This window comes from Ascaphus truei, chromosome 1 (genome assembly GCF_040206685.1).
Source record: "Ascaphus truei isolate aAscTru1 chromosome 1, aAscTru1.hap1, whole genome shotgun sequence".
Lineage (NCBI taxonomy): Eukaryota > Metazoa > Chordata > Amphibia > Anura > Ascaphidae > Ascaphus > Ascaphus truei.
In genome coordinates this window covers 451404196-451430028 of record NC_134483.1, presented here as the reverse complement: position 1 = coordinate 451430028, position 25833 = coordinate 451404196, and the positions used below count along the sequence as shown (strand labels likewise).

Sequence of the window (25833 nt, the reverse complement as noted above, 5' to 3'; positions counted from 1 at the left end):
CACACGAGGGCAGAGAGCGACACACAGGACAGCCAGACACTATCTTCACCTCCCTCTGATCACTGATCACTACTGACCATGCTGTTGCCTCCTTGTGTGCTTGGCCCTACCCCCACACAGTGTTGGGGATGCTCCTGATACCTCCTCCTGATTGGCTGCATTACCTAGCAGCTGTCAATCAGGATGGAGGAGACTGCCTAGCCCCCTGGCAGCCATTCTGCGTTCTCCCTACTCTGCGAGACTGGGTAAATACCGCCGCACCCTTTTGTTATTCCCATGGCATCCCAGGGTACTGCAGAACTGCGGTTGAGAAAGGCTGCGCTACAGTAGTGTATTAGCAGGTAAATATTTTTGGGGAGAAAAAAAAACGATCTTTCTGATACTGTAAATAGGAAGGTTAGAAAGGTATGGAGACCTCAGTGCTATCGGTGTGTATGCCCAGAACGTCAATATGCTAACTGCAGCCACAGGAGCAGAGGTACTGCAGCATCTTTCAGGATTGGAGTGGCCAGATCAAAACATATTGGGTGATCAAATAGCAAACTAACCCAGCCTGCTAGCATTGTAAATACATTTCTACTACCTCCTGATATTATCACGCGGGGTAACTTTGACCACATTTGATTAATTGTATCTGTGTGAATTAATTTTCCTATATATGTTTTCAATAGGGGTCAAAAAGAAACCTAAATTACATTTATATTATTTGTATTCCTCAGAAGGATAAACCAGCCCTTTCGGGATTTGCTACATCTACTTGTTGGCTATAATTGTAATACAGATGGTGTGTGAAATGGTTCAATGATGTGAGACATTTGCTGGGTGCATAAGGCATTTTTGTGATGACATTATAATGGTATAATGTTGATATGAAATATCACATTATGACTCGGACACTGATTCAGCCACCTGTGCTGAAGCAGGGATATCCTGAAAACCTAACCTGTTGTGGCCTTGAGGACTGGAGTTGGCCACCCCATGTCTAGATATATGTAAACAAATTGTTACAAAATAAAAATCTCACTAGTGTCAAAGTACAGTAGATGCAATGTACCTGTATTGTTCTCCCCATGAATAGAATACTGTAGGTACAGTAAGCAGGTAAGCCAGCATTTAAAGGGAGTGTTACTATTAGTGTGGGTTTTAATTTTCTTTCTATGTTCCTCCAACGCAAAGTAGAATGTGTTTGGATGCATTTACTCCATTTTTTTCTCTTGGTTCAACATTATGTAATAGGGTTGTTTGAGAAGCTTAGTACATCTAGTACAGATTGTTATGCAGAGAGATTAAAGTCACCTCACAACTAGCAGATTGTTTGGCACAAGGAAAAAAACTAATTGCATTCAGTATAAAGGGATTACACCTTCCAAATAACAGTATGCTTAAAAGCTATATCAAAGAAATGACTTGTCTTCCACATTCCAACACTCAGCGTCTTACTCACCCTCAGAATAATGCAGTGAGACGTCTGTACTAGTGGAATAATGTGGATACTGTGCTTTGGACTGTAGTGTGTTTTAGTGACATTACAAAACTGTAAAAAGTATAATCTGTTTGGGCTTTCTATACTTTGGTGTTGGACTTTTAGGCTCATATTTGCTATGCAGTTTCCGCCACTAGACACCTTACGGCACTGAAAGACATCTTACATCCCATTGACTTGAATAGGCACCAAGGTGTCTTCCCACACTGGAAGGTGTCGTACTGTATATTTAGTAAATATGGAATCTTTTACTTCCTTTTCCATATACAGTGGAATATTCAATCAAGTGACAGTCCCCTTTGTCAAAATATTAGCTAACCATATTTTGTTAACAATATTGTGTTAAATATTATCTTACGCCTGATGGAGGTCCCATGTGAATGTAAAATAGATTGTGTGCTTACTAAAGCTCACACCCATTCTAAAGAAGCCATCTCTTGATCCAGCCTATTTGTCTAACTACCACCGCATCTCTCTACTCCAATTTACCTCCAAGCTACTTGAGCGACTTGTATACTGTATAACCGCTTGATTCACTTTCTCTCCTCCAACTCCCTGCTTGACTCTTTTGCAATCTGGTTTCCACCCTCTACACTCCACAGAGACAGCACTAATAAAATTGGCCAACAACCTACTCACAGCTAAGTCTAAGGTTAATTTCTCCTTACTAATTCTCCTGGATCTCTCTGCTGCCTTTGACACTGTTGATCCCCCCCTTCTCCTCTACACTCTTTGGACTCTCTAACACAGCGCTCTCCTGGATCAAGTCCTACCTATCCAACCACTCATTTAGTGTGTCCTTCTCTGCTATCTCCTCTTCACTCCTTCTTTCTGTCGGGGTCCCAAAGGCTCTGTCCATGGCCCTCTGCTCTTCTCACTCTACAGCTCCTCTCTTAGCGACATAATACAATCTTTTGGCTTGCAGTATCATCTCTATGCCGATGACACCCAAATCTACCTCCGCAATCTCCTTGTGGATGTTCCACCGTTACCTAAAGCTTAACATGTTCAAAACAGAACTAATAATCTTCTACCCTTCCACTGTCATCCCTTTCACCAAAACTCTCCCTCACCGTGAATAATACCACAATCTCATTGACACACCAAACCTGCTGCATAGGAGTCATCTTTGACTCTACCCTCTCCTTCATTCCTCACATGCAAGCCCCCACTAAGTCCTCTACCTCCGAAATATTGCCAGGATATCCTTTTTTCACTCATGATGCAACTAAAATCCTAATTCACACACATCCTGTCCCGCCTTCACTACTGAAACCTTCTCCTAGTTGTTATTCCCCTCATCCGTCTGTCCCAACTTCATTCAATCAAAAATGCTGCTGCCAGACAAATCTACCTCACTCACTGCTCCACTTCCGCTGCTCCACTTCCGCTGCTCCACTATGTAAATCCCTCAACTGTCTTCCGATAACCTCTAGAATCAAATTTAACACCCTAGCTCTGACTTACAGAGCCCTCAACAATGCTGTCCCCTCTTACATCTCAGCCCTCATCCCCAAATGTACCCCAAAACGGCTCCTCCATTCTGCCCACGACCCCCGCCTCTCCTCCTGCCTTATTACGTACTCTCACTCCCGCCTATATGACTCCTCCCGTGCTGCCCCCTCTCTCTTGAATTTCTCACCATGCACCATCAGACTCTCCCCAGCTTTCAGACATTCAAAAACTCTGAAAACTCACCTTTTTAAGGATGCATATCTGGCATACCCCTAACATCCCCCACCCCAACTCTATTGGTACCAGCTATGGACCATACTCCACTGTTAGGTATACTTTATCCCAGGGGTGCGCAAACTGGGGGGGGGGGACGCAAGACTTTTTGGGAGGGGCACGGCGGTTACAGAGGCCCCGCGCTGAGAGCGCAAAGCCTCTAACTCACTTACCCGGCTTCAGTCCACGCGCCTCCATGACAACACGTCGTCAAATGACGCTGCGGGGTCTTGTCGTGGTGTCACATGATGCCCGTTGCCATGGAGACGAAGCATCAAATGACGCCGTAGGTGACGTGACATGACCCTGCAGCATCAACGCCGCATTTGAGGTAAGGGGGGGGGCGCCACACGGGGAATTGCAGGGGGGGCGCAGTGCAGGAAGTGTGTGCACCCCCGCTCTATCCCCCAATGAGCAGCCACTTTATCTATTGCTTCAAGATTGCCCCTTATGCCCTCTAAATTGTAACCTCTCAGGAGCAGGGCCCTCATTACCTTCTGAATCTGATGTGCGTATTTGTTCTTATCTGTGTGGCATTTTGTTTATATAATTGATGTCACTCTGTACCCCCACTGTACCACGCTGTGGAATATGTTGGCGCTTTACAAATAAATGATGATGATAATAATAGTTGTAGTCCCTATTATGGGCGTAATTCAATATAGTCTGAAGCGGCTGTATGTTCCCTTATTAGCTCCGGCTGAGCAATGTATGTGGGACTATCAAAAACACAGCTTTAAAGCTCCCACGTCACGCGGGCCAATAGGAAGCCATGACATCATCCCTTGCGGCTTCCTATAGGCCCTCGTTACCAGGACATTTAAACCCACAGAGCTGTTACCGGCATCACCTATGGAGGTCAGTATCTCGGAGGTCTGCTCGCCCTGAAGTGGTTAAATCCCACTGGCAAGTCAACATGACATTCTCTATGCAATAACTAATTACAATGTTATCAGCTCACGAGCAAGTCATGCACTGTACATTGTACCTGTGTGCATATTCAAAGCAGTGCATTTAATGTTCCCCAGAGCGTTTAAAGACATGAAAACTAGTCACATGTGTAAGGTGACTATTTTTTGGTGCCCCTGAGCTGACAATTCTGTATAATTCTAAATGCTTTGGTCCGTTTCCAGAAAATCAAGAACCAACTGGCACACATGAGCCTGAACTTGCTGGTGCTAGTTTAGAATCCAGTAGGAGTAGCTCCCACTTGTAACCACTTCTCTCAGATTTCCATTGTGTTGCTGTCTTTTCTTCTGACAGACTTGTTCCTAAGTTAATTTTTCCTTCTTATAGTCTCTCCCATATTAAGTTAAAATCTGTTTGATTTTACCTTAAACCCGAAATCAAACTCGAAATCAAACCCCAACCAACTAGCATGCATGAGCCTGTACTGGCTGATTGTAGGTCAGAATCCAGTAGTGTGTGTGTGTGTGTGTATATTAGACAACATGGCCGCACACACTAGAATACCTGAGCAGAGGGGTAGGTGGTGCAGGTAAATAAAAAAAATCATTAATAATCACCAAAGTTATCAAAATACCAGCACAGCACATCAGGATATGTCTGCATGATGAACTGAATAAACACCCTTTTCTTCTACTCTCTGAGCTGTGCTGGTATTTTGATTACTTTGGTGATCATTAATGACTTTTATTATTTACCTGCACTACCTACCTTTCTGCTGAGGTTTTAGTCAAACAGATAAACATTAGCTAATGTATTTGTAAACAACAGACAAGGAATAAAACAAAACCTATGCATTTTTCACAAGATGCAAATAAGTAGGGCAGTTACTTTATCTCTTCGGTGCCGGAAAGCCTGCTTCCATGTCACGTGATTATAGACCTATATCACAAAACCCTGCCATTAGTTCACTTTGGTCCTAAAATGAGCTGCCCCTTAAACAGGAGCTATACTACAGTGGCTTGTTGGATAGCATTCTAGGAAAACAGAAAGGGAGAGGGTTGGGTACAGTTTGTTTTATGCAAGATTATTCTCCGGGATCCCTCTTAAAGCAGCAACTCTACATTCCCCCTTTTTGTTTTCTTTCTTTTTTTCCCTTATTTTTATATGTAAAGCATGTGACGATGTATAATTCTACTTTCTTACCTAAGCTAGAAACCGTTTGGTGCTCCTGTTATAAATCTGTAAAAATGCCGATTGTGTGCCTAACGAAATGGCCGCCTTCTAACTTTGTGCTGCATTCTGTGACACGCTGCAGCTGATATGTAACATTATATCACTAAGGGTAACACATTATTGTTGCAGCTTTCAGAGAAATAGACAGTCTGCTGTTTTAAACACAGTAACAGATCTTTTTGTGATACTTTGTTGCCAAAGTGCAGAGCTAAAAAAAGGTGTGTGTCAGAGCCTGATTCAAAAGAGGAAGTGGATGTGACTTTCTAAATGGTTGCTGTAGCAACCAATGGATGATCACTACATTAAAAATGGCATTAGGAGTTCAATTTAAAAAAAATATGCAGACAGTATTATCTAATACTACAGAACTGATTTATCTTATAATATATTATTGAAAGCACTGTATGCCTGCCTGCCTGCCTGCCTGCCTGGATGTCCGGTGTCCCTAGGGACAATGCCATTGCACCTTTGGCCTGTCACTCCGCCTCAGGCCATGCCCGCCCCCGCACCATGCCCGCCCCCGCACACCTGTCATTGGTCGGCCATGCCTGCCCCCCCGCACCATGCCCGCCCCCGCACACCTGTCATTGGTCTGCGGCCAGCACCATGCCCGCCCCCGCACACCTGTCATTGGTCTGCGGCCAGCACCCCGCACACCTCTCATTGGTCTGCGGCCAACACCACTGCCACACTGTGACACCCCTCACTGAGCTACACCCCTGACACACTCTCCCACCCCTCACTGAGCTTTGGGAATCGCAGCACCTAACCCTCATTGCTCTGAGACATTTGCACCTTTTTTGGGACCACGCTTCACAACTCTCAACAGAGAAAACCCTGACCACCTCCTACCAATCAGGTACAGACTCTTACCTCGATAAATATTTATTTCACCACTGCAAACATACACCGCACGATCACATCCACACACCGCCTCTTAAAAACACCACACCCACACCACACCCCCACCGCACTCTGCTCCAGCCCTACCGACTCAGCATTAACCACCATTACCCCCCCCCCCCCGCCGCTCCTCCTCACCTTCACAACGGACACCGCATGGAGCTCCTTTCACCACTGCAAACATACACCGCACGATGACATCCACACACCGCCTCTTACTGACACACCATTAACCCCCCCCCTCCTCCTCCCCCACGGCCACCGCACGGAGCTCCTCCAGGCCCATACTGACACCATTAACCCCCCCCCCTCCTCCCCCACAGCCACCGCACGGAGCTCCTCCAGGCCCATACTGACACACCATTAACCCCCTCCTCCCCCACAGCCACCGCACGGAGCTCCTCCAGGCCCATACTGACACACCATTAACCCCTCCCCCCTCCCACTCCCCCCTCCCCCTCCCTCCCCCCCTCCCCCCCCCTACCTCCCCCCCCACAGCCCACATCCCCCCCACCCCCCCACCCCACATCCCCCCCCCACATCCCCCCCCAGCCCAAATCACCCAACAACCCCCCACCCCACATCCTCTCCGCCACAGCCCACATCACCCCCCCCAGACATCACCCCCCCCAGACATCACCCCTCCCAGACATCACCCCCCCCAGCCCAGCACACATCACCCCCCCACCCAGCACACATCACCCCCCCCCAATAGCCCACATCACCCCCCCCCAGCCAACATCACCCCCCCCCAGCCAACATCACCCCCCCCAGCCAACATCACCCCCCCAGCCCACATCACCCCACCCCCCCACCACACATCACCCCCCCTCCCACCCCACATCCCCCCCAACCACACATCCCCCCCCCACATCCCCCCCCAGCCCAAATCACCCAACAACCCCCCACCCCACATCCTCTCCGCCACAGCCCACATCACCCCCCCCAGACATCACCCCCCCCAGACATCACCCCTCCCAGACATCACCCCCCCCAGCCCAGCACACATCACCCCCCCACCCAGCACACATCACCCCCCCCCAATAGCCCACATCACCCCCCCCCAGCCAACATCACCCCCCCCCAGCCAACATCACCCCCCCCAGCCAACATCACCCCCCCAGCCCACATCACCCCACCCCCCCACCACACATCACCCCCCCTCCCACCCCACATCCCCCCCAACCACACATCACCCCCCCTCCCACCCCACATCCCCCCAACCACCCCACATCCCCCCCAACCACATCCACCCACCCCACATCCCCCCCCACGCAGCACACATCCCCCCCACGCCCACATCACCCCCCCACCACACATCACCCCCCCTACCACCCCACATCCCCAACCACATCCACCCACCCACACACCCCCCAGCCCACATCGGCCACATCACCCCCCCACGCCCACATCGCAGCATGCTCCTCACCTCCCCAACTCAGCTCACACACACAACACCCACACACACAACACTCACCAACACAACACCACCTCATCCACACACACACACAACCCTCCTGTGCTTATACGCCACACACAACAACTATTCAACAATCCCCTAACCCCCAACAACACCCTAACCGCTGGAAACACACCTCCCCTTCACCTTGCTGCCAGACACACTACACTCAATTAAATTAAAATTCACACGGCTGACCACCAAACCCCCTTTCACATCAACCCCCCACCCCCCCAAACGTGTACAGCAACACACCCCCTCCGCTGCCAACACACCTCCCACACTAACTCAGCTCTTCGTTGAAATAAAATATATTTGGAACACAATTAAACTGGAGCCGTCTGTGTCATTTATTGCACAAACACTCAACTCACCAACACACACAACACCCACACATAACTCGCACACACCTACACCAAACACACAACTAATAGTCCTACATACACACACACACACACACACACTTCTGAGCACCAAACACGCAACACTCACACATACACCCACACACACAACAATCAAGTGCACTGGTATAAACTTACAATCACCATGTTTCTCCCACGGCCAATTATATGTTGCGTGCTCTAGAGTGGGATCCCCACAACAATTGTACATCTTTGCTCCAAGTGGAACTACCAATTTTCAAAAATATTACATAACATTCACATAACATTACAAGTTTACAATACAACATTTACACATACTTATTCACGGTTCACATCCCGGGCAACGCCGGGTCTCTCAGCTAGTATATATATATATATAAAAAATAAAAAAAACAGGATTTTTCATGTTTTGTTGCTTTCATTCGGTGGAACTAGAGGTGTGCTAAGTTTGCATTTTTTAGTTTGCAATTTCCCTCTCCCATACCCCCCCGCCCCCCGATGTAGGCCATTTTTTTAATGCTAAAAAATTCACAAAATGTAAAATGTTGTTTTAAAAATTGTGCCAAATGTTCCTGTTTATGGTATAAAAAACTACGGGCTTTGCTAATTTTTCCGCACTTCTCTAGGTGAAACTGTGGGAAGTAAATAATGTTCTGTGATAATCTTAATTAATTGTCATGGTAATAGGCCCAAATTCTGTAGTCTAATGGGAATATTGTAAAGTAAGTAACAGTTGATGAAATGTAAATTCATGCCCACAAACTATAACTTAAAGGGCCTATAAGGAAATCGGGCCCCCAAAAGGGTTACAGTACACAAACACTGATTCTCCGGGGACTTCAACAGCTGAAAAAAATCCTGGATCTGTGCCCAACCTTTAGGCATCGCAGATACGAGGAGCACTCTGGGAATCTTGCTGATAAATCCTTAATCTTACAGTGATATTAATAACAGTGTTGGTACTTTGGAAAAATGCAGATACATGAATTGGTTTGAATCATACCGCATATATGGGGTAGTGCACAGCGGATCAGGGCAAGCGGCAAGAATTCGTAGATTAGTGCTGTTCGGGAAAAAAAGTGCTGGATAAAGTGATACTTTGACATACAATTAGAAACCGTTCATCATTCATAGCAGTTAACATGCTATAACATTGACGTTGTTGACCGGCCATAACAAACTTCATTAACGTGAGGGTTTCAAATTACTACAGCATACGGCCAGCAAAGCAAAACACTTTTAAATGACTGTAATTGCTATTGTGTTAATATAAATTGTAAAAAAAAAAATGTAAGAGTTAAAGCAGAAATCCTGGCTGCTCGTCTTTTATACTTAACCCTCTATTTTATTAAATGAGGAGAACCAGGAGGTCTCAGAAGCACAAATTCTTTAACCCAGGCTGTGCTGCAAAGCGATGTAACACGGTAGGCATAACTTTGTAGAGGTCCATGTTAAAAAAGTGACTCGCTGTGAGTGCTCATTGTATGTCATCAGGGCCACCGACAGGGGTGGAGAACCGGGACAGGTGTCCCGGGCCCTGCGGGCTGCGGGGGCGCCTGGCTGCCGGTCCTCTAGTTGCCGCCAGACCTCTGCTCCCCCCCAGCAGAGGGCCTCCCTCGCTGACCCACGCCGAGCTTCTGATGCTGGCATGCGACAAGCCTCTCTGACATGAGCACGCGCCGGAAGCACGCTGGGCTCAACAGGCGCACACCGGTGTCTGAGGCTTCGCGTGGGACAGTCAGTGAGGGAGGCCCGCAGCTGGAGGCAATGAGAGAACTGACAGCTGGGCCCGGTCAGAGGCCTGAGACCATCCCAAGATAAGCCTGTTCTTTTATATGTATGTTGGGGGTGTTTTAAAAAAATATGTATTCGGGGGTTGGGAGGGGGGTATATGTATTTGGAGGGGTTATATGTATTTGGGGGTTGGGGGGTTTATATGTATTGGGGGGTATATGTATTTGGGGGTGGTTTTTTTGGGATATGTATTTTGTGGGGGGGGATTGTGTTAGGGGGGGAGGGAATGAGTAATTGACAGAGAGAGGAAAGTGAGAGGAGAGAGGAGGTGTAGGAGGGGGTAAGGAAAAAAGGGAGGGAGACAGGGTAGAGAAATACATGCAGGCGGAAGGTATTGAGTGAGAGTGGGGTAATTGATGGATGGGGGAGAGTGAGAGGAGAGAGGGGGTGAGTTAGGAAGAGAGTGAGTGAGATGGAGGGATGACAAATACATGGGAAGAGGAGGGGAAATAGAGGGGACTTGCGAGGTGTGAAATGGGGTTGAGGGGGGGGGGTGCTCGCATGACAGCCAACGCAGGGACTATCTCTAGTCCTGTGCCCTGGGAAATCTGTCTGTGGCCCTACATGTCATTACCCAGAATCCCTAGCTGCAGTGGAAGCATTGTACGCTAAGACATAATGCAGAAAAGCAGACCTGTCTGAGACATGGGAATGTGCTCACAAGTTTTATGTCACTTTTGTACTCACCATAACTTACTTTTTGTCTGGTTGTAAAAAGTTAAGGAACCATAATATAACATCCGTCCATATATTAAAGAAAGTTTGGGCAACAAAATTAACTTACTTTAATGAAAAGGAATGAATTAAAACTACTTTATAAATGTTGGGATTTAATAAATGATCTACATGTTTTGAGCATTTTACCAATGAATAGTAATAACGGGTAGATAATATTTTTGTATGTAACACAAGCATAGTCCCACCTCCTCTGTGACTCACTGAAGCTACGAGGGGTGGGGAAAACCCATGATTAATCCTGACAGGCCTGCTCTTACCAGGGCTTACTGCCAGGAGAAGGGCAGACTGGTAGCCAGAAACCAGTCCTGGCTACATGTATTATTAGGCAGTTGTGGTCTCTGTGCTTTCCATGGGGACAGGAATGAGAGCCATCACCATCACTGCTTGTAAAACAGAGAAAGTGATAAACAAATAACCTCTGACTGGGGCGGGATTATAATCTACCAAGAATGAGAGTGGTAGTGGGGGAGAAAAAGCGAGTGCAGTAATGTGGGGTCAGAAGAGTGTAGCAGATATACATTACCAAAGGAAGACCTTGCATGAAGTGAATGTTGCATTGGAAATACCAGTGACCTTAGGCAAATGAACATTCACTCATTGCCCAGAAATTCAATAGACCACACCTCTGTAAATCTGTAGCTCCTATTATTTAACATTTACTCAACAGAAATGCTATACCAATTCTTTTGAATCTGTATATTTTTTCCACTTCAGATCTATTTGTGTATTAATTCTCTGAAACTAATATTTTTTAAATCAGTTTTGTGATATGATTTTTAAGACTATTATGAAGAGTGAATATAGTTACGTCACATCAGCATCAGAGAGAGGAACTTTGTGCAAAAATGTTTTCTAACAATTGTGACAAACATCTGATTAAAAATACAAAAAGCCATTTTCTAAATAGGTTTCATCTTGCTGTGACATTTCCATGTAGAATATTCGGTGGAAGCATTTACAATTCTGCACTGGTTAAGCTATGTCATGTGCTATGAATATTGTGGGTGTGCTGCAGCATTGAATGTTACTGCAGCTACTGCTGATCATGTGCTTTATTTACATGATTGGCTAAACTTCAGGGGATAGCAGTGACACATCAATGCGGATTGCAGTTTTGCTTTTCAGCAGATGTTTAAAGCAGCATTGCCACTTGCTTGTTACTTTTTAGTTAAATTGCCATGTGTATGGAATTTGCACGAGGCAACTGTACGTTGAACTCGATACTCGCAAAAGTATATAGAAGAAGAGCTTTATAAGAGCAGGGTGGCATGTTTATGTATTGCAGACAGGTGCCTCTCCTCCTTTCTATGGAAAGCAGATCATTTGAGATGAAAGATTCTGGTATCATTGTTAATATTTTATTGGTACATGAGCAGGACATGAAAATGCTACAGTGTAGGGCTCGGATAAAAACATTGCATATAAAAGAAAAAGCAACGAGAGGGACTTCATGACCCTGAAGAAATTACAATCTGGTTTGTTTTTTTAACTTATATTTTTATCAAGATTTTCAAGTATAAATGGGAAGAGGACGGGTACAGAAAAAAAAGAAGGGAGGGAGGGGACAACCATTTTGTATCAAAATTCTTACAGTCAACAACACTCACATTACATACAGTAGCATACAACATTTTATAAACAACATATCCTACACTCATCCCTCCCAGATCCTCTATCCTTTTGAATCTGTTTTAGTTTTAATTCTTCGAGTTTCAATTCTTAGAGATTCATGTTTTAATGATGAAATCATTTCATTTAGCAAAATATGTGACCTTTAATGATTGAAATAAAAGTGCAGCACATACAGAATTGCAGCGTTTACTGTCAGATTGATCCCTAAAATCTTTGTGTTTAATAAAATCTGCTGAGGGTTTTTTTTTTTTTTTTTTGCACCAACATAGTACAAAAATATTAAAGCTGCAGTTCAGTCAATATCCTGCATGTGTGTTTTTTTTAATAAATCAGTTCTGTAGTAAGAAAAAATACTTTTAGCATTTTCTGTTTTTAAAAAAGCAACTTTGAAAGACCAATTTTCTTGTATTCTATTTTAACAGCCATTTGCTAAGGCACTGCCCCTTCATGTCCTGTCACAAGCCCTGGCACACCCCTTTGTCAGCCCTGCCCTCCCTCTAGCACTTGTCAGTGCAGGATTGCTCATGAATATTCATGAGCTTCCACTGCCAATCAAGCAGATTATAAACAAATCCCAGCTTTTAATATGTCACCAAATTTCGACCTATCAATACATGGAGAACGAATTGAGCTGCAGCTATACAGTTCTTTAGCTAATTAGAGATTGCACACATTGAAGTAAAAAAATAAATGTAAAAAAAAAAAAAAAAGACTGAACTGCAGCTTTAATTGAATTTAGTAGAATATTTTCGTTGATAAATTTACATAACTTTTAAATTCTAGAGTTGTATTGTAACAATGATATCAAATAGTGCTGTAAATAAGCAACAGCCAAGAAACTTGAACAGATAACCTGCTTGGGCTTACAATGTATACATTCTATTACCTGTCAGAATAATGGGCCCTACCCATTCTTCTTCCTACATTCATTCTGTTATTGTAACATTCATGTTATGAAATATTAGCTGTATTCTTTTCATATACTGTAACACATTTCTCTGAAACATTTTTAGAATTGACAAATGGGGCCTATTCTTTAAGCCTCGATAACCCTCGATGGCCTTTTCAGCCAAAATGCCTACTACTATTCAGTAAGCCTCAATAAGTGGGCGATAAAGGCAAGAATCCCCCATTTTTACCTGTTATGGGGTGCCGGTATCTCCTATGCATTTAAATCCCACAGTCACGTGACGCGAGACATTTAAATGCATAGGCGATACTGGCACCCCATAACGGGCCTGTATCTCGGGAAGCACAGGAGCCCAGACCTGAAATCAACGCGGTTCTGCTCCGGAGACCCCCATGTCATCTACACTAGTATTAAAATTTATATTAAAATATTTTGATCGCTGGACGAGATTTGCGCAGGGACAGACGGCTCTCTCTCTGTGCAGCTCTCAGCAGCTGAAACAAATCGCTGGGTGAGCCATTATGAGAGAGGCGATCATCACGTCGCCGGCTACTCGCCCATTATTGGGAATTTTGCCATCACAGGTAATCGAGGCTTTGTGAATACCGTGATAGCAACGCTCAAAAAACTGGCGGCAAAACCGGCACAGTGATTTTTTTAATGAAGGCTTATAGAATGGGCCCATTAAGTCCATTGACTGATGAAATTAAAATTGTATTCACTAAGCAACAAATTAATACAATGTTTACATTGGCAGTTTTGTTGGATAATCTGTAATAGTTATTTTTCAGACACATCTGTCGGCGAATCAACTACATTAATTTGGGAATAATTCCTAAAGCTGAATATATCTGCGTGCTTCCATTACCATACAGTGTCTGTGTCATCACCAGGGTTGCCACCTCTCCGGGTTTGACCCGGAGACTTTGGGTTTCGGGCACTTACCTCTATGGGTTTAGCCGGTCAAACGGGGGGTGCAGCGTGATTCGGCGTCGTCTCCGACATTCTCTGGTATTCTTCTGCAACTCCCCCTCCAACTGCAGAGAACATGGCTGCGTGACGTCAAATGACGCTGCGACGCTACGTGACGTCATGACGCTACGTAATGTCACGTTGACATGGCAATGTAACACCACGTTGCGTCATGACGTCATGTAGCATCCCATTGTCGTGCCAGCGCTGCAGTTGGAGGAGGAGTTGTAGCAGGATGCCGGGAGACGCCGCCACACCATGTAAAGGAATTTTTTTTTCTCCGGGTTGGTCTTCAGTAGAAGGTGGCAACCCTGGTCATCACTTACTTGATTAAAACAGCATCATCACTGCCTGTCATAACTAGGATACTAAAGATCATAGTAAAGACTCCTCTGTAGTTACCACACTATGAAGTTGGCCAAAAAATGTTCTGTGGATGAAAACCCCAGGGTAGTTTTTGCACTGTTTTTTTTATTATTAAATCACAGCTTAGTGCTTTTTTTAAAAAAATATCTTTTTTTTATTCAGGTGTATACACTTACAAGTCATGCAGATAGATACATGTATTGGTGATCCCGTCGCGTAGCATGCATATACACATATATACCCCATAAGATACATTTAGAGAAACAGCAAATATTTGATATCATTTTCCGATATAGCCCAATACCTTGGGGTCTTAGTATGGTGTCACCTAATTTTCCTTTCTCCTTTATAACTCGGAACAGCTTAGTGCTTTAACTCCACTACAGTCTTTAAACAAACTCCACTGTGTTGCTGATGTATTGAAATGATTGAAGACATTTCAGACTCTATAATTAACGTATTTGGGATGCTTTCTTCTCTTCCAGTCGGACAGCAATGCCAGCTTTCTGAGAGCTGCGCGAGCCGGCAATTTGGACAAGGTAGTGGAATTCCTGAAAGGTGGAGTAGACATCAACACCTGCAACCAGGTAAACCATTTTTCCTTGTAACTAATTGACCCTGCGGGGGTGGGATTGAAAGATCACTAATCATTATGTGATTAACATGCTATATTATTGTACGGGGCTTATTCTATATCCGCTGAAGCAGCCGATCAGTCCGTTTTAGTACAAAATTCTCCATTGACTTTAATGGGGAATGTAGGCCAAAACGGCTCAATCGTCCACTTCTGTGGATGTAGAAAATACCCGCTTAGTGTTGTTTTGTATGAAAACCACTCTCGCTCTCTTTTCCATGTCTTAGTCTACACATACTTGTAGGTAAAATTATAAGCAAAGTGATCAATAGAAGGAACAAATAATAAATGTGAATATCTGTGCACTCTTCTTACTGTTACATACTGTAGTTTCACAGTTACAGGTTCTCAGTCTGTAGCGCAGGTGTTGACCAGGTAGACTTAAAACTGAAAAAAATCTATGATACTAATACCGTTTCTTCTGGTTCCACGGACAGCCTGCTAATAATCCAGAGTAAATCCAAAATCCTCTAAAGTAGATGAATCAGAACACTCTGGGTTTTCTTCATGCAACAATTATTGTGCCAAATAGAAACACAATGTTTCGACCTGTAACTGGCCTTTATCACGTGAAAGTGGTGTTTCTATTTGGCACAATAAATTTTGCATGACGAAAACCCGGAGAGCTCTGATTCATCTACTTTACTTTGGTCTGACAAGGTAGAGGCAGTGATCCCTCTTCTGCAGTGGTGCTCATCTTCAGTGCCCAACAGGTCAAGTTCTAAGGATATCCCAGCTTCAGCACAGGTGGTACAATCAGTGGCTCAATCCCTGTGCTGAAGCTGGAATATCCTGAAAAACTGAACTATTGGGGTCAACTGGAGTTGAACACCCCTGCTTTACTACACAAATAATACCAACGCTCTGGAACTCCATCGCACAATAAAACATACATTATTGCAGGATATATTAAGCAGAAAACAAGGAATTACTCCACAATGGTTCGGGGGTCTGGGCCTCTTCGTCAGGTATTAGTGGTACAGTACGTACAAAAAAGGAAATAGCAAATATATGCTTTCTGTACATCCCACAGAAACCAAAGATGCTCATCCTTCATTAATGTTTTATTGTGTGACTGGGCCCTAGAACGTTTGTGATCTATAGACGCAGACTAATAAGTGATATTTTCTTACGGGCCGATTTTCTTACAGAGCTAGAGAGGAGCGGCTCAGTGAGTAAAGACACTGAATGGCACTGAGTTTGAAGCAGGGGAACCTGGTTCAATTCCCGGTGTCGGCTCCTTGTGACCTTGGGCAAGTCACTATCTCCCTGTGCCTCAGGCGCCAAAAACATAGATTGTAAGCTCTACTGGGCAGGGACCTGTGTCTGCAAAAATGTCGCTGTAAAATGCTATGTAAAACTAGCAGCGCTATACAAGAACCAAAAATGATTAATTATTATTATAGGAAGTACAGCACACGGGACATAATACATTGTATGTCAGTTAGGAAGTCCAGTGAAACAATAAGGTTGCACCACCCTGTGCCCGGTTACTAGATGTAAAATATAATTGAACCAGCAAAAACAATCAATCATTTTTACATCTAGGAACATACAATAAAACCCCCAATATAACACACGACTGTGGAGAACACAACATTAATATTATTTAAAACAAGATGTTTTAAAAATGTATTTCGCTGTTCTATGAAATGTTATCCCTTATATTCAGCGGAGGTAGTGAGAAGTAACAATAGTTGTTTGTTTTACATATACACTATAATGTTAATTTTTCATACAGACAAAAAAAATCAGTAAGGATTTGGGAATTGTTTTATGTACCCAGACCATGTTATCCTGTGGCCTTTAATGCTCATTAATGTGCATGAGGTTCTCTGTAGTGCACATCAGCAGCTGACTCTACCGAACACCTTAAAGTGAAACCACAGCTCAACCACAAAGGTTGTCTGTTTATTTTCAGACACAACTTGGAGTGGGTTCAAGTCTATCTCTAGTTATCGCTCCGTAAAATCTTGAAAATCTATCAAGTGTCTACATAAACGCTACTTAATCCAACTGTAATTAAGTAATAATCCCACGAAGAACAGGGCATTACTGGCCAATAAAGCCCTGGCTGGAAGAGTTGAAGGCCAGAGGGGAAACCTGGCCCTGAGTTACCTTTTACCCAGGGCCAGTAATGCCCTGTTCTGAGGGGATTATTACTATTTTAGGCTAAATGTAGGCTTTTTCATAAAATAATAGAAACTTTTGTATAGATATATAAATCGGAACTACGCTGATGCACCAGTGTAGGAAAAATAAGTAAAGTAGCAAATGAGAGGAGAGAGAGGTGAGGGGGTGGAGAAGAGAGAGAGGTGAGAGGGTGGAGAAGAGAGAGAGGTGAGGGGGTGGAGAAGAGAGAGAGGTGAAGGGGTGGAGAAGAGAGAGAGGTGAGGGGGTGGAGAAGAGAGGTGAAGGGGTGGAGAAGAGAGAGATAGGTGAGGGAGTGGAGAAGAGAGAGATAGGTGAGGGAGTGGAGAAGAGAGATAGGTGAGGGGGGGAGAAGAGAGAGAGGTGAGGGGGGGAGAAGAGAGAGAGGTGAGGGGTGGAGAAGAGAGAGAGGTGAGGGGTGGAGAAGAGAGAGAGAGAGGTGAGGGGTGGAGAAGAGAGAGAGAGGTGAGGGGGTGGAGAAGAGAGAGATAGGTGAGGGAGTGGAGAAGAGAGAGATAGGTGAGGGAGTGGAGAAGAGAGAGAGATAGGTGAGGGGGTGGAGGAGAGAGACAGGTGAGGGGGGAAAAGAGAGTTAAGGTGGGGAGAAGAGAGAGGTGGAGGGGGGAGAGAGGTGGAGGAGGGGAGAAGAGAGAGGTGAGGGGGGGAGCGAGGTGGGGGGGTGAAGAGAGAGGTGGAGGGCGAAGAGAGAGGGGGGGAGAGGTGGAGACAGGAGAGAGAGGTGGAAGAGAGGGGGAGAGGGAAGGAGGGGGGAGGAGAGGTTAGGGGGGGAGAGGTGAGGGGGGAGAGAGAGGGAAGTGAGGGGGGAGAGAACTGGGGGGAGGGACAGTGATTTTAACTACAAACTAAATAAAAAACAAATACAAATTACCTTAGTACAAACTATACAAGCTGTGGAAGAAATATGACTTTGTTGCAAGTAACAAAGTTACTTGTTAGGACCTGCCAGCTTCTGACAGCACTAGCAGCTATGAGAGAGGGAGACTGCATGTGCTGCAGTGCTGTGTGAGGAGAGGAGCGGAGTTGCTGTTGGAACTTGGACCAGGAGAGGTATTTACAGTTAGCAGTTTTAAATTTGGCAGTTTTTTTATTTTTTATTTTTATTTCAAATTCTCCCCCTTGCATCTCTGAAAGGTGAATTGGCAAGTTGCCAAAAATTCCAGGCATTATTCAATGAATAATGCCCAGAATTCTAACCAATCAGAGAGCAGGGATTTCAATAATGCCCGTAATTTTGCAGCTTTGGCCTATAATTACTAATAACGGAAGTAGTATCCCATGGGGGAAACATTTAGGCAGTGCACTGCTGGGCAACTTAAAGAAAAATGTATTTATTTATAAAATGTTTTACCAGGAAGTAATACATTGAGAGTTACCTCTCGTTTTCAAGTATGTCCTGGACATAGTTAATATGACAAATAATACATGGCGGCGGCAGGATCGCTTCAACGGATGAAAAAAAAATCTTTATTGAATCCTCCGCAACATGGTATTACACAGACTGAGAGGAACCTCTGACGCGTTTCGTGCATGCGTGCGCTTTGTCAAAGAGCTTTTTTTGTTCAAATCGTGTTGTTTTGTTTTTTTAACTTAAGAGCCACATAGGATAAATATATAAATGCTGTGCTCTTTAAATAAAAATATATGTTCACAGGAAACGTAACTTTTGCTAGATACAGGTATACCCTGCATTAACGTACGCAATGTGTCCAGAGCGTGTATGTAGAGCGAAAATGTACATAAAGCGAAGCACTACCTTTTTTTCCCACTTATTGATGTATGTACTGTACTGCAATTTCTGGCCCTCCTCACTCCGATCCGCGCTCAGCTCGGCTTCCAGTGAGGAAATTCCCAGGCTCTATTGTGCCCCGGCTTGCGCACAGCTTCGGTAGAGGTAGGGAGCCATTATTGCTGTTCAGGACGTGCCTGTGTCCTACTCACAGGCGCATGCGCGAGCTGCTGGTTTCCAATTGGGCGAAGGGAATCAGCGCGTCACACAACCACAGCGGTCTGTAGGGCTGAATAAGTGTCCGTACTTGGAAACGAGCGTACGGACACAGGGGAATGGTGCTATTGTAAATATATCCGTACTTGCGAGTGTCCGTAAAGTGAAGGTCCGTATGGCGGGGTATGCCTGTATAAGTTTCCGACCCAAACGTGTAATTAAGTAGGTATTGGGTAATCTCTTCTGTGACCCTACTATACTTCTTTCTCCATTTGAATCTTTTCTAACACTCTACCACTCCTGGCCTATTCTGTCACTCATTATGTCCATTTCTCTCTCGTTTCTTCCAATATTCCTGTTTCCCTTTAATGTATCCTTATCACTATCTGTAGTCAATCTTTATCTCTCTACTTTCCCAATCAGCCAATTTTATCTCCCCTGTCTCTCTCTATTTCATGATTGCTTAGCTTTATCAATATGCCTCCATTCCTCTCTTCTCTATGTGTTCTGCCTCTGACACGTGGCCCCCAAGCTTTAGGACAAAAATGTGGGTGAAGCAGCAGTCAGAGAGATAGCATGTCAGGATTGTTGGTTTTTCTCACACAGCTGTGGCATGGTTACTGTGACACTGGCCTGGTTCTATCTCATTTTCTCTCATCCTCCTTGGAGAAATGCATCAAGGGAGTCATGAGTGCAGTCTTGGATCCATTCTCCCAAGGCAATTGCCTCTGTGATCCAATGCACCTGATGATTCAGGAGTTATAGCTCTATGCTTTTAGCCTTTTGGGTATTTTCATTAACTCACAATTCATCATGACACAAACATTGTTTTATAATCCTCTCATGGATAAAATCTATATATTAAACGCAACTACGCCTCCAAAATGTATTGCAAACTAGGTTTATATAAATATGCATCTTATTAACACACACAAGCTTTTTATTCTTTGACAAACAAGGCGAAAGTCCGTGGAAGATTTTTTTACGCGTTCAGGATTGTTGTTTCTACCGGAGTCAAAGAAAAATAATGGATGGTTTCTATTTTTTTTTTTTTTTTTTTTTTTTTTTTCTTGAATCGAAAAATGCAAATGTGTGCTTTAAAATGCAAGGCCTATGAATGCTAAATATTATTGGAATATGGGACCTGGAAAAGTTTAGGATAAAATTGGTGATATCATACATTGTTTTACTGAGACACATTGTGCTTGTGAAATTAAAATCAGTTTATATTAAACATAACATAATATGATTGAAAAGAAACAACGTATGTTTCATCATACAGAGCTAGTTAAAGAGGACGTTATACTGTAGGTGGACCTCAAATGTATTGAAGTGTGTAATTGTATATACGCCAAAGCGAACATTCAGCCCATTTGTGGCCGAAAATCCTTATCGACTTCAAGATGGATTATCAGCCGAGTGCGCCCTGAATGGCCACTTGACACTTCTACTGTTTAGAATTACCCCCTAAATCTTGGTGATCCAGACCTTCATGTATTGGTGCCTGTATGTTCTTATCAATAAATGATAAATAATATCACAAGTTGAAAAGTGGATGTTGTTACGCCGATGCTCGCCACAAACCGGGACCGGACCGCGGGGCTGAGGTGGGGTTATATAATCACCGACCTTAGTCCACGCAGACTGATCCGGAGTGCGCAGTTCATAGTCGTACATCGCAGGGTCAGGATTGGAGAAGGCAGCATCGTCGTTAATGAAGCAGGAGTTCGGCAACAGGAAGTCAGGAGTTCCCCGCTTCAACTTAGGAGCGTGAGCGCGGGGGTGGCTTCTGCGCGAGGAGCGGCCTCGGCCCATGACGCCGATCTTAGCAGGAGGAGACAGCAGGCTGGCCGAAGTTCACCGCAGGGCAGCGTCGGGAAGAACCAACGCTTCAGCGCAGAAATCCAAGGCAGGCCTCTGCAAGAGGATCGCAGCAGGTCGCAGGAAAGGAAGGGTAGCCACTGCTAGGAGGGAATGCAGCAGGTACCAGTGCTGGCAACAACGCTTCAGCACAGACGTTCAGGACAGGCCATTGCAGAGGGATAGCAGCAGGCCGCAGGAACAGAAAGGGTAGCCACTGCTAGGAGGGAATGCAGCAGGTACCAGTGCTGGCAACAACGCTTCAGCACAGACGTCCAGGGCAGGCCACTGCAAGGAGATAGCAGCAGGCCGCAGGAAAGGAAGGGTAGCCACTGCTGGGAGGGAATGCAGCAGGTACCAGTGCTGGCAACAACGGTTCAGCACGGACGTCCAGGAACAGGCCTCTGGATACTCAGGAACTTGGAAGGTAAGAACACTTGGAGTGAGGCCTGGGGCGGTTTGTGGCAGAGACAGTAACGTCCAGGTAGGAAATTATGCTCGGCGCTGGTTCAGTGCCAACGCCTAGAATATAAAGGGCGGAGATCCAATCACAGGAGGAGGGTGTGTGAGTATTCCTCCAATGATGTAGCACAGGGCAGAAGCTGCAATGAGAGGCAGCACATGTGCCTTTGATTTCCAGGGGAAGCTTGCAACTGCATGATTCTGAAAGGCTATAGTCAAAGCCAGTAGTGGATTCCTTACAGATGTTTTTCACAGTAATATTTGATGACACAAGGTAGAAGATTCCAGGACCTGATTATACAAGGGGGGGGGGGGGAGGCAGTGTAAAGCATCTCAACTCTGGATTTCCTAATGTTAACACAAACACTCTAAGTCAACTCTTGTAGCATTGTCTCAATATGGCATTTTTTTTAAACTGTCAATAGTTATAACCTGTGATCTTAATGAATAACCTTTGCCAATATTTTGTGCTAGGCAGGGTTAGCTGGATAGCCTGTAGGGAGATATGTCTGTTTTTTTTGTTAATAAACGTGCAAATCTGTGGAAATTTAAAACTAACCACCAATCAATTTTTATTAAATATTTCTATTGCTACAAAACTGGGCATATGAAAATAGGTACACTTTAATTCCTCTGTCGTTGTGAGATACAGGAACTTACAAGCAAATGAGCAATTTGCAATTTATTATCGGCAAAGATCATTTTATGGACACTTGTATTGTATTTCAGGATTTATTTGTATGTACTAATACAGGGGTGCGCAAACTGGGGGCGCGAGGTTTTTCTGGGGGGGCACGGTGGTTGCAGAGGCCCCACACTCTTCCACAGGGCATTTAAATTAAATGCCGGGGGATCGCGTGAGGCCTCTGCAACTTCACTTACCGGGATTCAGAGGCTTGGTGTGACGAGTCGCCATGGCAACGCAACGTCAAATGATGCTGCGGGGTCATTTGACTCCGGTTGCCATGGCGACGCTGCGACATGACGTCACAAGACCCCGGCAAAAGAGGTGAGGGGGGGCGGGAGCAGACATGGGGGGCGCAGCTCAAATAGTTTGCACACCCCTGTACTAATATATACATACAATAGATGTAGAGGTGGCTTCACTGTAATGCACTAATCATTTATCAAATCAACCTTCAAGATATTGTAATTAACCAGAGCTCCAACCAATGGGGGATAAGCAGTCCAGCTATCACACAAGGCAGACATTGGTATAATAAGTACATTTGGGTTTAATGGGTACGAGACATAAAAAGAGAAACTGTACCTGATAAATAGGTACAGTTAGAAATTATGTATAAGGTTCCAGAGAGCATAGCTAGATTATAATCCATACTCCTGCTCAGTTGCTCGCACATACTTTAGTCCAATAAAAAAAGATAATGCCGTTTTGTCAGAGCCTAAAACCACTAATCAAATAGTAAGTATAATAGTATACTGGAAGAAAATACAAGTAATGCCTTGTATTCTCTTGTTTGCTGCATTTTCTCACCTCCTATTCTCTCTAGATCCTCCACAATCTGGTTTCCGCACTGCTCACTCAAACGAAACAGCCCTCACCAAAATAACGAATGACCTCCATGCTGCGAAAGACAAAGGTCATTTCACTTTGCTCATATTACTCGACCTCTCTGCAGCTTTTGCTACTGTGGAGTGCCCTCTTCTCCTTCACATTCTCCATACCCATGGTATCCATAACAGAGCTCTATCCCAGATTTCCTCTTCCATCGTACTTTCAGTGTCTCATTTGCTAACTGTCGAGTTCTCTGCGGACGTATTCCAGGGGTCTGTCCTGGGACCTATTCTCTTTTTTCTTTACACACTGTCTCTATTTGACCACACTGTCTCTATTTGACCTTATTACATTTCTTGGGTTCAAATATCACCTCTCTACTGATGACACACAAATTTACTTTTCACCACTGACCTTACACCTGTGGTATAGGCCAAAGTCTCAGAATGTCTCTTCACTATATCATCCTGAATGGCCCTCCACCAACTCAAACTTAACATGTCAAAGACAGAACTTCTATATTACTGTTGGCAGTACTATCATACACCTAGTATCACAAGCACGTTTTCCTACAGTAGGTGTCACATTTGACTTTTCCCTCCTCAGGCCTGATCTTGGGGCAAGGTGGTTGCTGTGGGACCCACGTCTTTGGGGCCCCGCACTTCCTCCTCTCCCTCTTCCTGTCAGTGCCGGGATCCAACTTCCGCCCAACCGGAGGGGGGAGCTGGGGACTCCACGGACTGGCAGGACCTCTACTCACCCCAAGGAGTGTGTGTTGAGAGGGGGGTGTCTTACCTTCGCCAGAGTTGCCCTCCTGCTGCAGCGTCGTGTTGTTATGGTGACCCAAAGTCAAGTGACGCCGCAATGTCATGATGATGCAGTGCCATGACAACGCGATGTCACATGACGCCACAATGTCATGACACCGCGACGCTGCAAGAGGAAGGCCACTCTTCAAGGGATCGCCTGGGAAAAGCAGGTAATTAGCTCCACCGGAGGGGCCCTGCAGCCAGCGTGCCGTCTTGGGCCCCACAAACGCTAAGGCAAGCCGGCCTGTGAGTCACAGTCTCCTCTCACATTCACAATATAGCTAAAACCTGTCATTTTTTCCTCCATAGCATTGCAAATATTCACCCCTTCCTCTTTCGCTCTACTGCTAAAACTCTGACGCAGGCCCTCATTCTCTCCCATCTCGACTATTGTAACCTCCTAATGTCTTTCGTACTGTACAATCTATCCTAAGCGCTGCTGCTAAAATCACTATACTGAAATCCCTCTCCTGGCTTCCTATTAAATCTAGTATTACTTACAAAATTCTCCTCCTAAGTTTTAAGGCTATATACTCTTCTGCCCCTCTTTAAATGTCAGCCCATATTTCTCGCTATATGCCTGACTCTTGCGTGCTGCGTCCTCTGTCTACCTTTTTTGTATCTAAAGCTCTCTGCCGCCTAAAACCTCTCACTGACAGCCCCTCACCTCTGGAATGTCCTTTCCTCCAATATCCGACTAACACCCTCGCTGTCTACCTTTTAAGACCCATTTTAAAACACACCTCTTTTTTTTCCAAACACATTTTTAATTTTGCAAAATAAAATGCGGGAAAGGATACATAACATAACTTAAAGGAGGGGAGGAGGGTGACAAGAAAAGTGTTCAACATCCACATTAGAAAAATTCTAAAAACATATAATAAATATCAGAACCATAAACTATTTTTAGAATCACTTCGGACCTCCACAACATGACATATATCAGAAACTTAAAGACCATATCTCCCTGTGCCTCAGGCACCAAAAACATAGCTTGTAAGCTCACCTGGGCAGGCACGGTATCTGCAACAATCCTATGTGCTACTTACTGTGCACTATGCTGTAATTGTGAAGCGCTTTGAGTCCCAGTGGAGAAAAGCGCTACATTAAATGAAGTTATATTTATAAAATTCTTTAACCCCGCTCTAGATGAACAAGTTCTCAACTAATCCCTAGTCTGCTAATTGCTATTTTGAAGGATGGTCTTCCGGAAAGGCCACTATCCATGGAAGCCAAATTTTACAACATTATTTACGATTGCTAACAGCTTCTCCATCTCATACAAATCCCAGTTTCTCTATAAAAACCCGTAATGGGGATGGTGTAATCTGCTTCCACTGCAATGGCACAGCATGCAGCTGTCAGCAGGTGATCAATTGGTTTATTTGTTTTTTTTACAGGGAACATCTGGGACAGGTTTACCTATTATTATTATCACTGGATTACTTGGCACATCAATCTCCATCACTTGTTTGATCAAAACACACCTCTTTAACGAAGCATATGGGTAGGTCCGTGAGTGATACTATACATCTCATTCATTGACCTTGACCCCTTGCACTTACCAGAACACCCTCCTTCTGTCTCTGTATGTTCTCACTACTTACCACTTTGATTGTAAGCTCTTTGGGGCAGGAACTCCTTTTTCCTAATGTTACTTTTATGTCTCAGGCGCTTTCCCCCATTGTGTGTTATATTATGTCACATGTACTGTATTACTGCTGTGAAGCGCTATATAGAGGAATGGCGCTATATAAATAAAGATATACATATAATACATACTGTACATGGGCATGTCCTTATCGGAAAGAGAGAAATGTACTCCTTCAAGGGTTTTCATGGTAATTGTTTGAAGGATCAAAACTCGTTTCCCTCTGCAATTAGACCTTGGAAGACCTTGACAGCTTTAAATAGACTAAATGGTAGAA

General features: G+C 44.6%; 1 protein-coding gene across 35 annotated transcripts in view; it reads left to right on the top strand.

The window, feature by feature from the left end:
- The window catches only part of ANK2 (ankyrin 2), a 613918-nt gene that overhangs the window by 365636 nt on the left and 222449 nt on the right, over positions 1 to 25833 (top strand). For all 35 annotated transcript variants that reach the window (XM_075616768.1, XM_075616795.1, XM_075616740.1 and 32 more), the window contains one exon: positions 14996 to 15097. In XM_075616768.1, coding sequence (XP_075472883.1) covers positions 14996 to 15097 — 102 coding nt within the window. The remainder of the gene's footprint in view (positions 1 to 14995; positions 15098 to 25833) is intronic.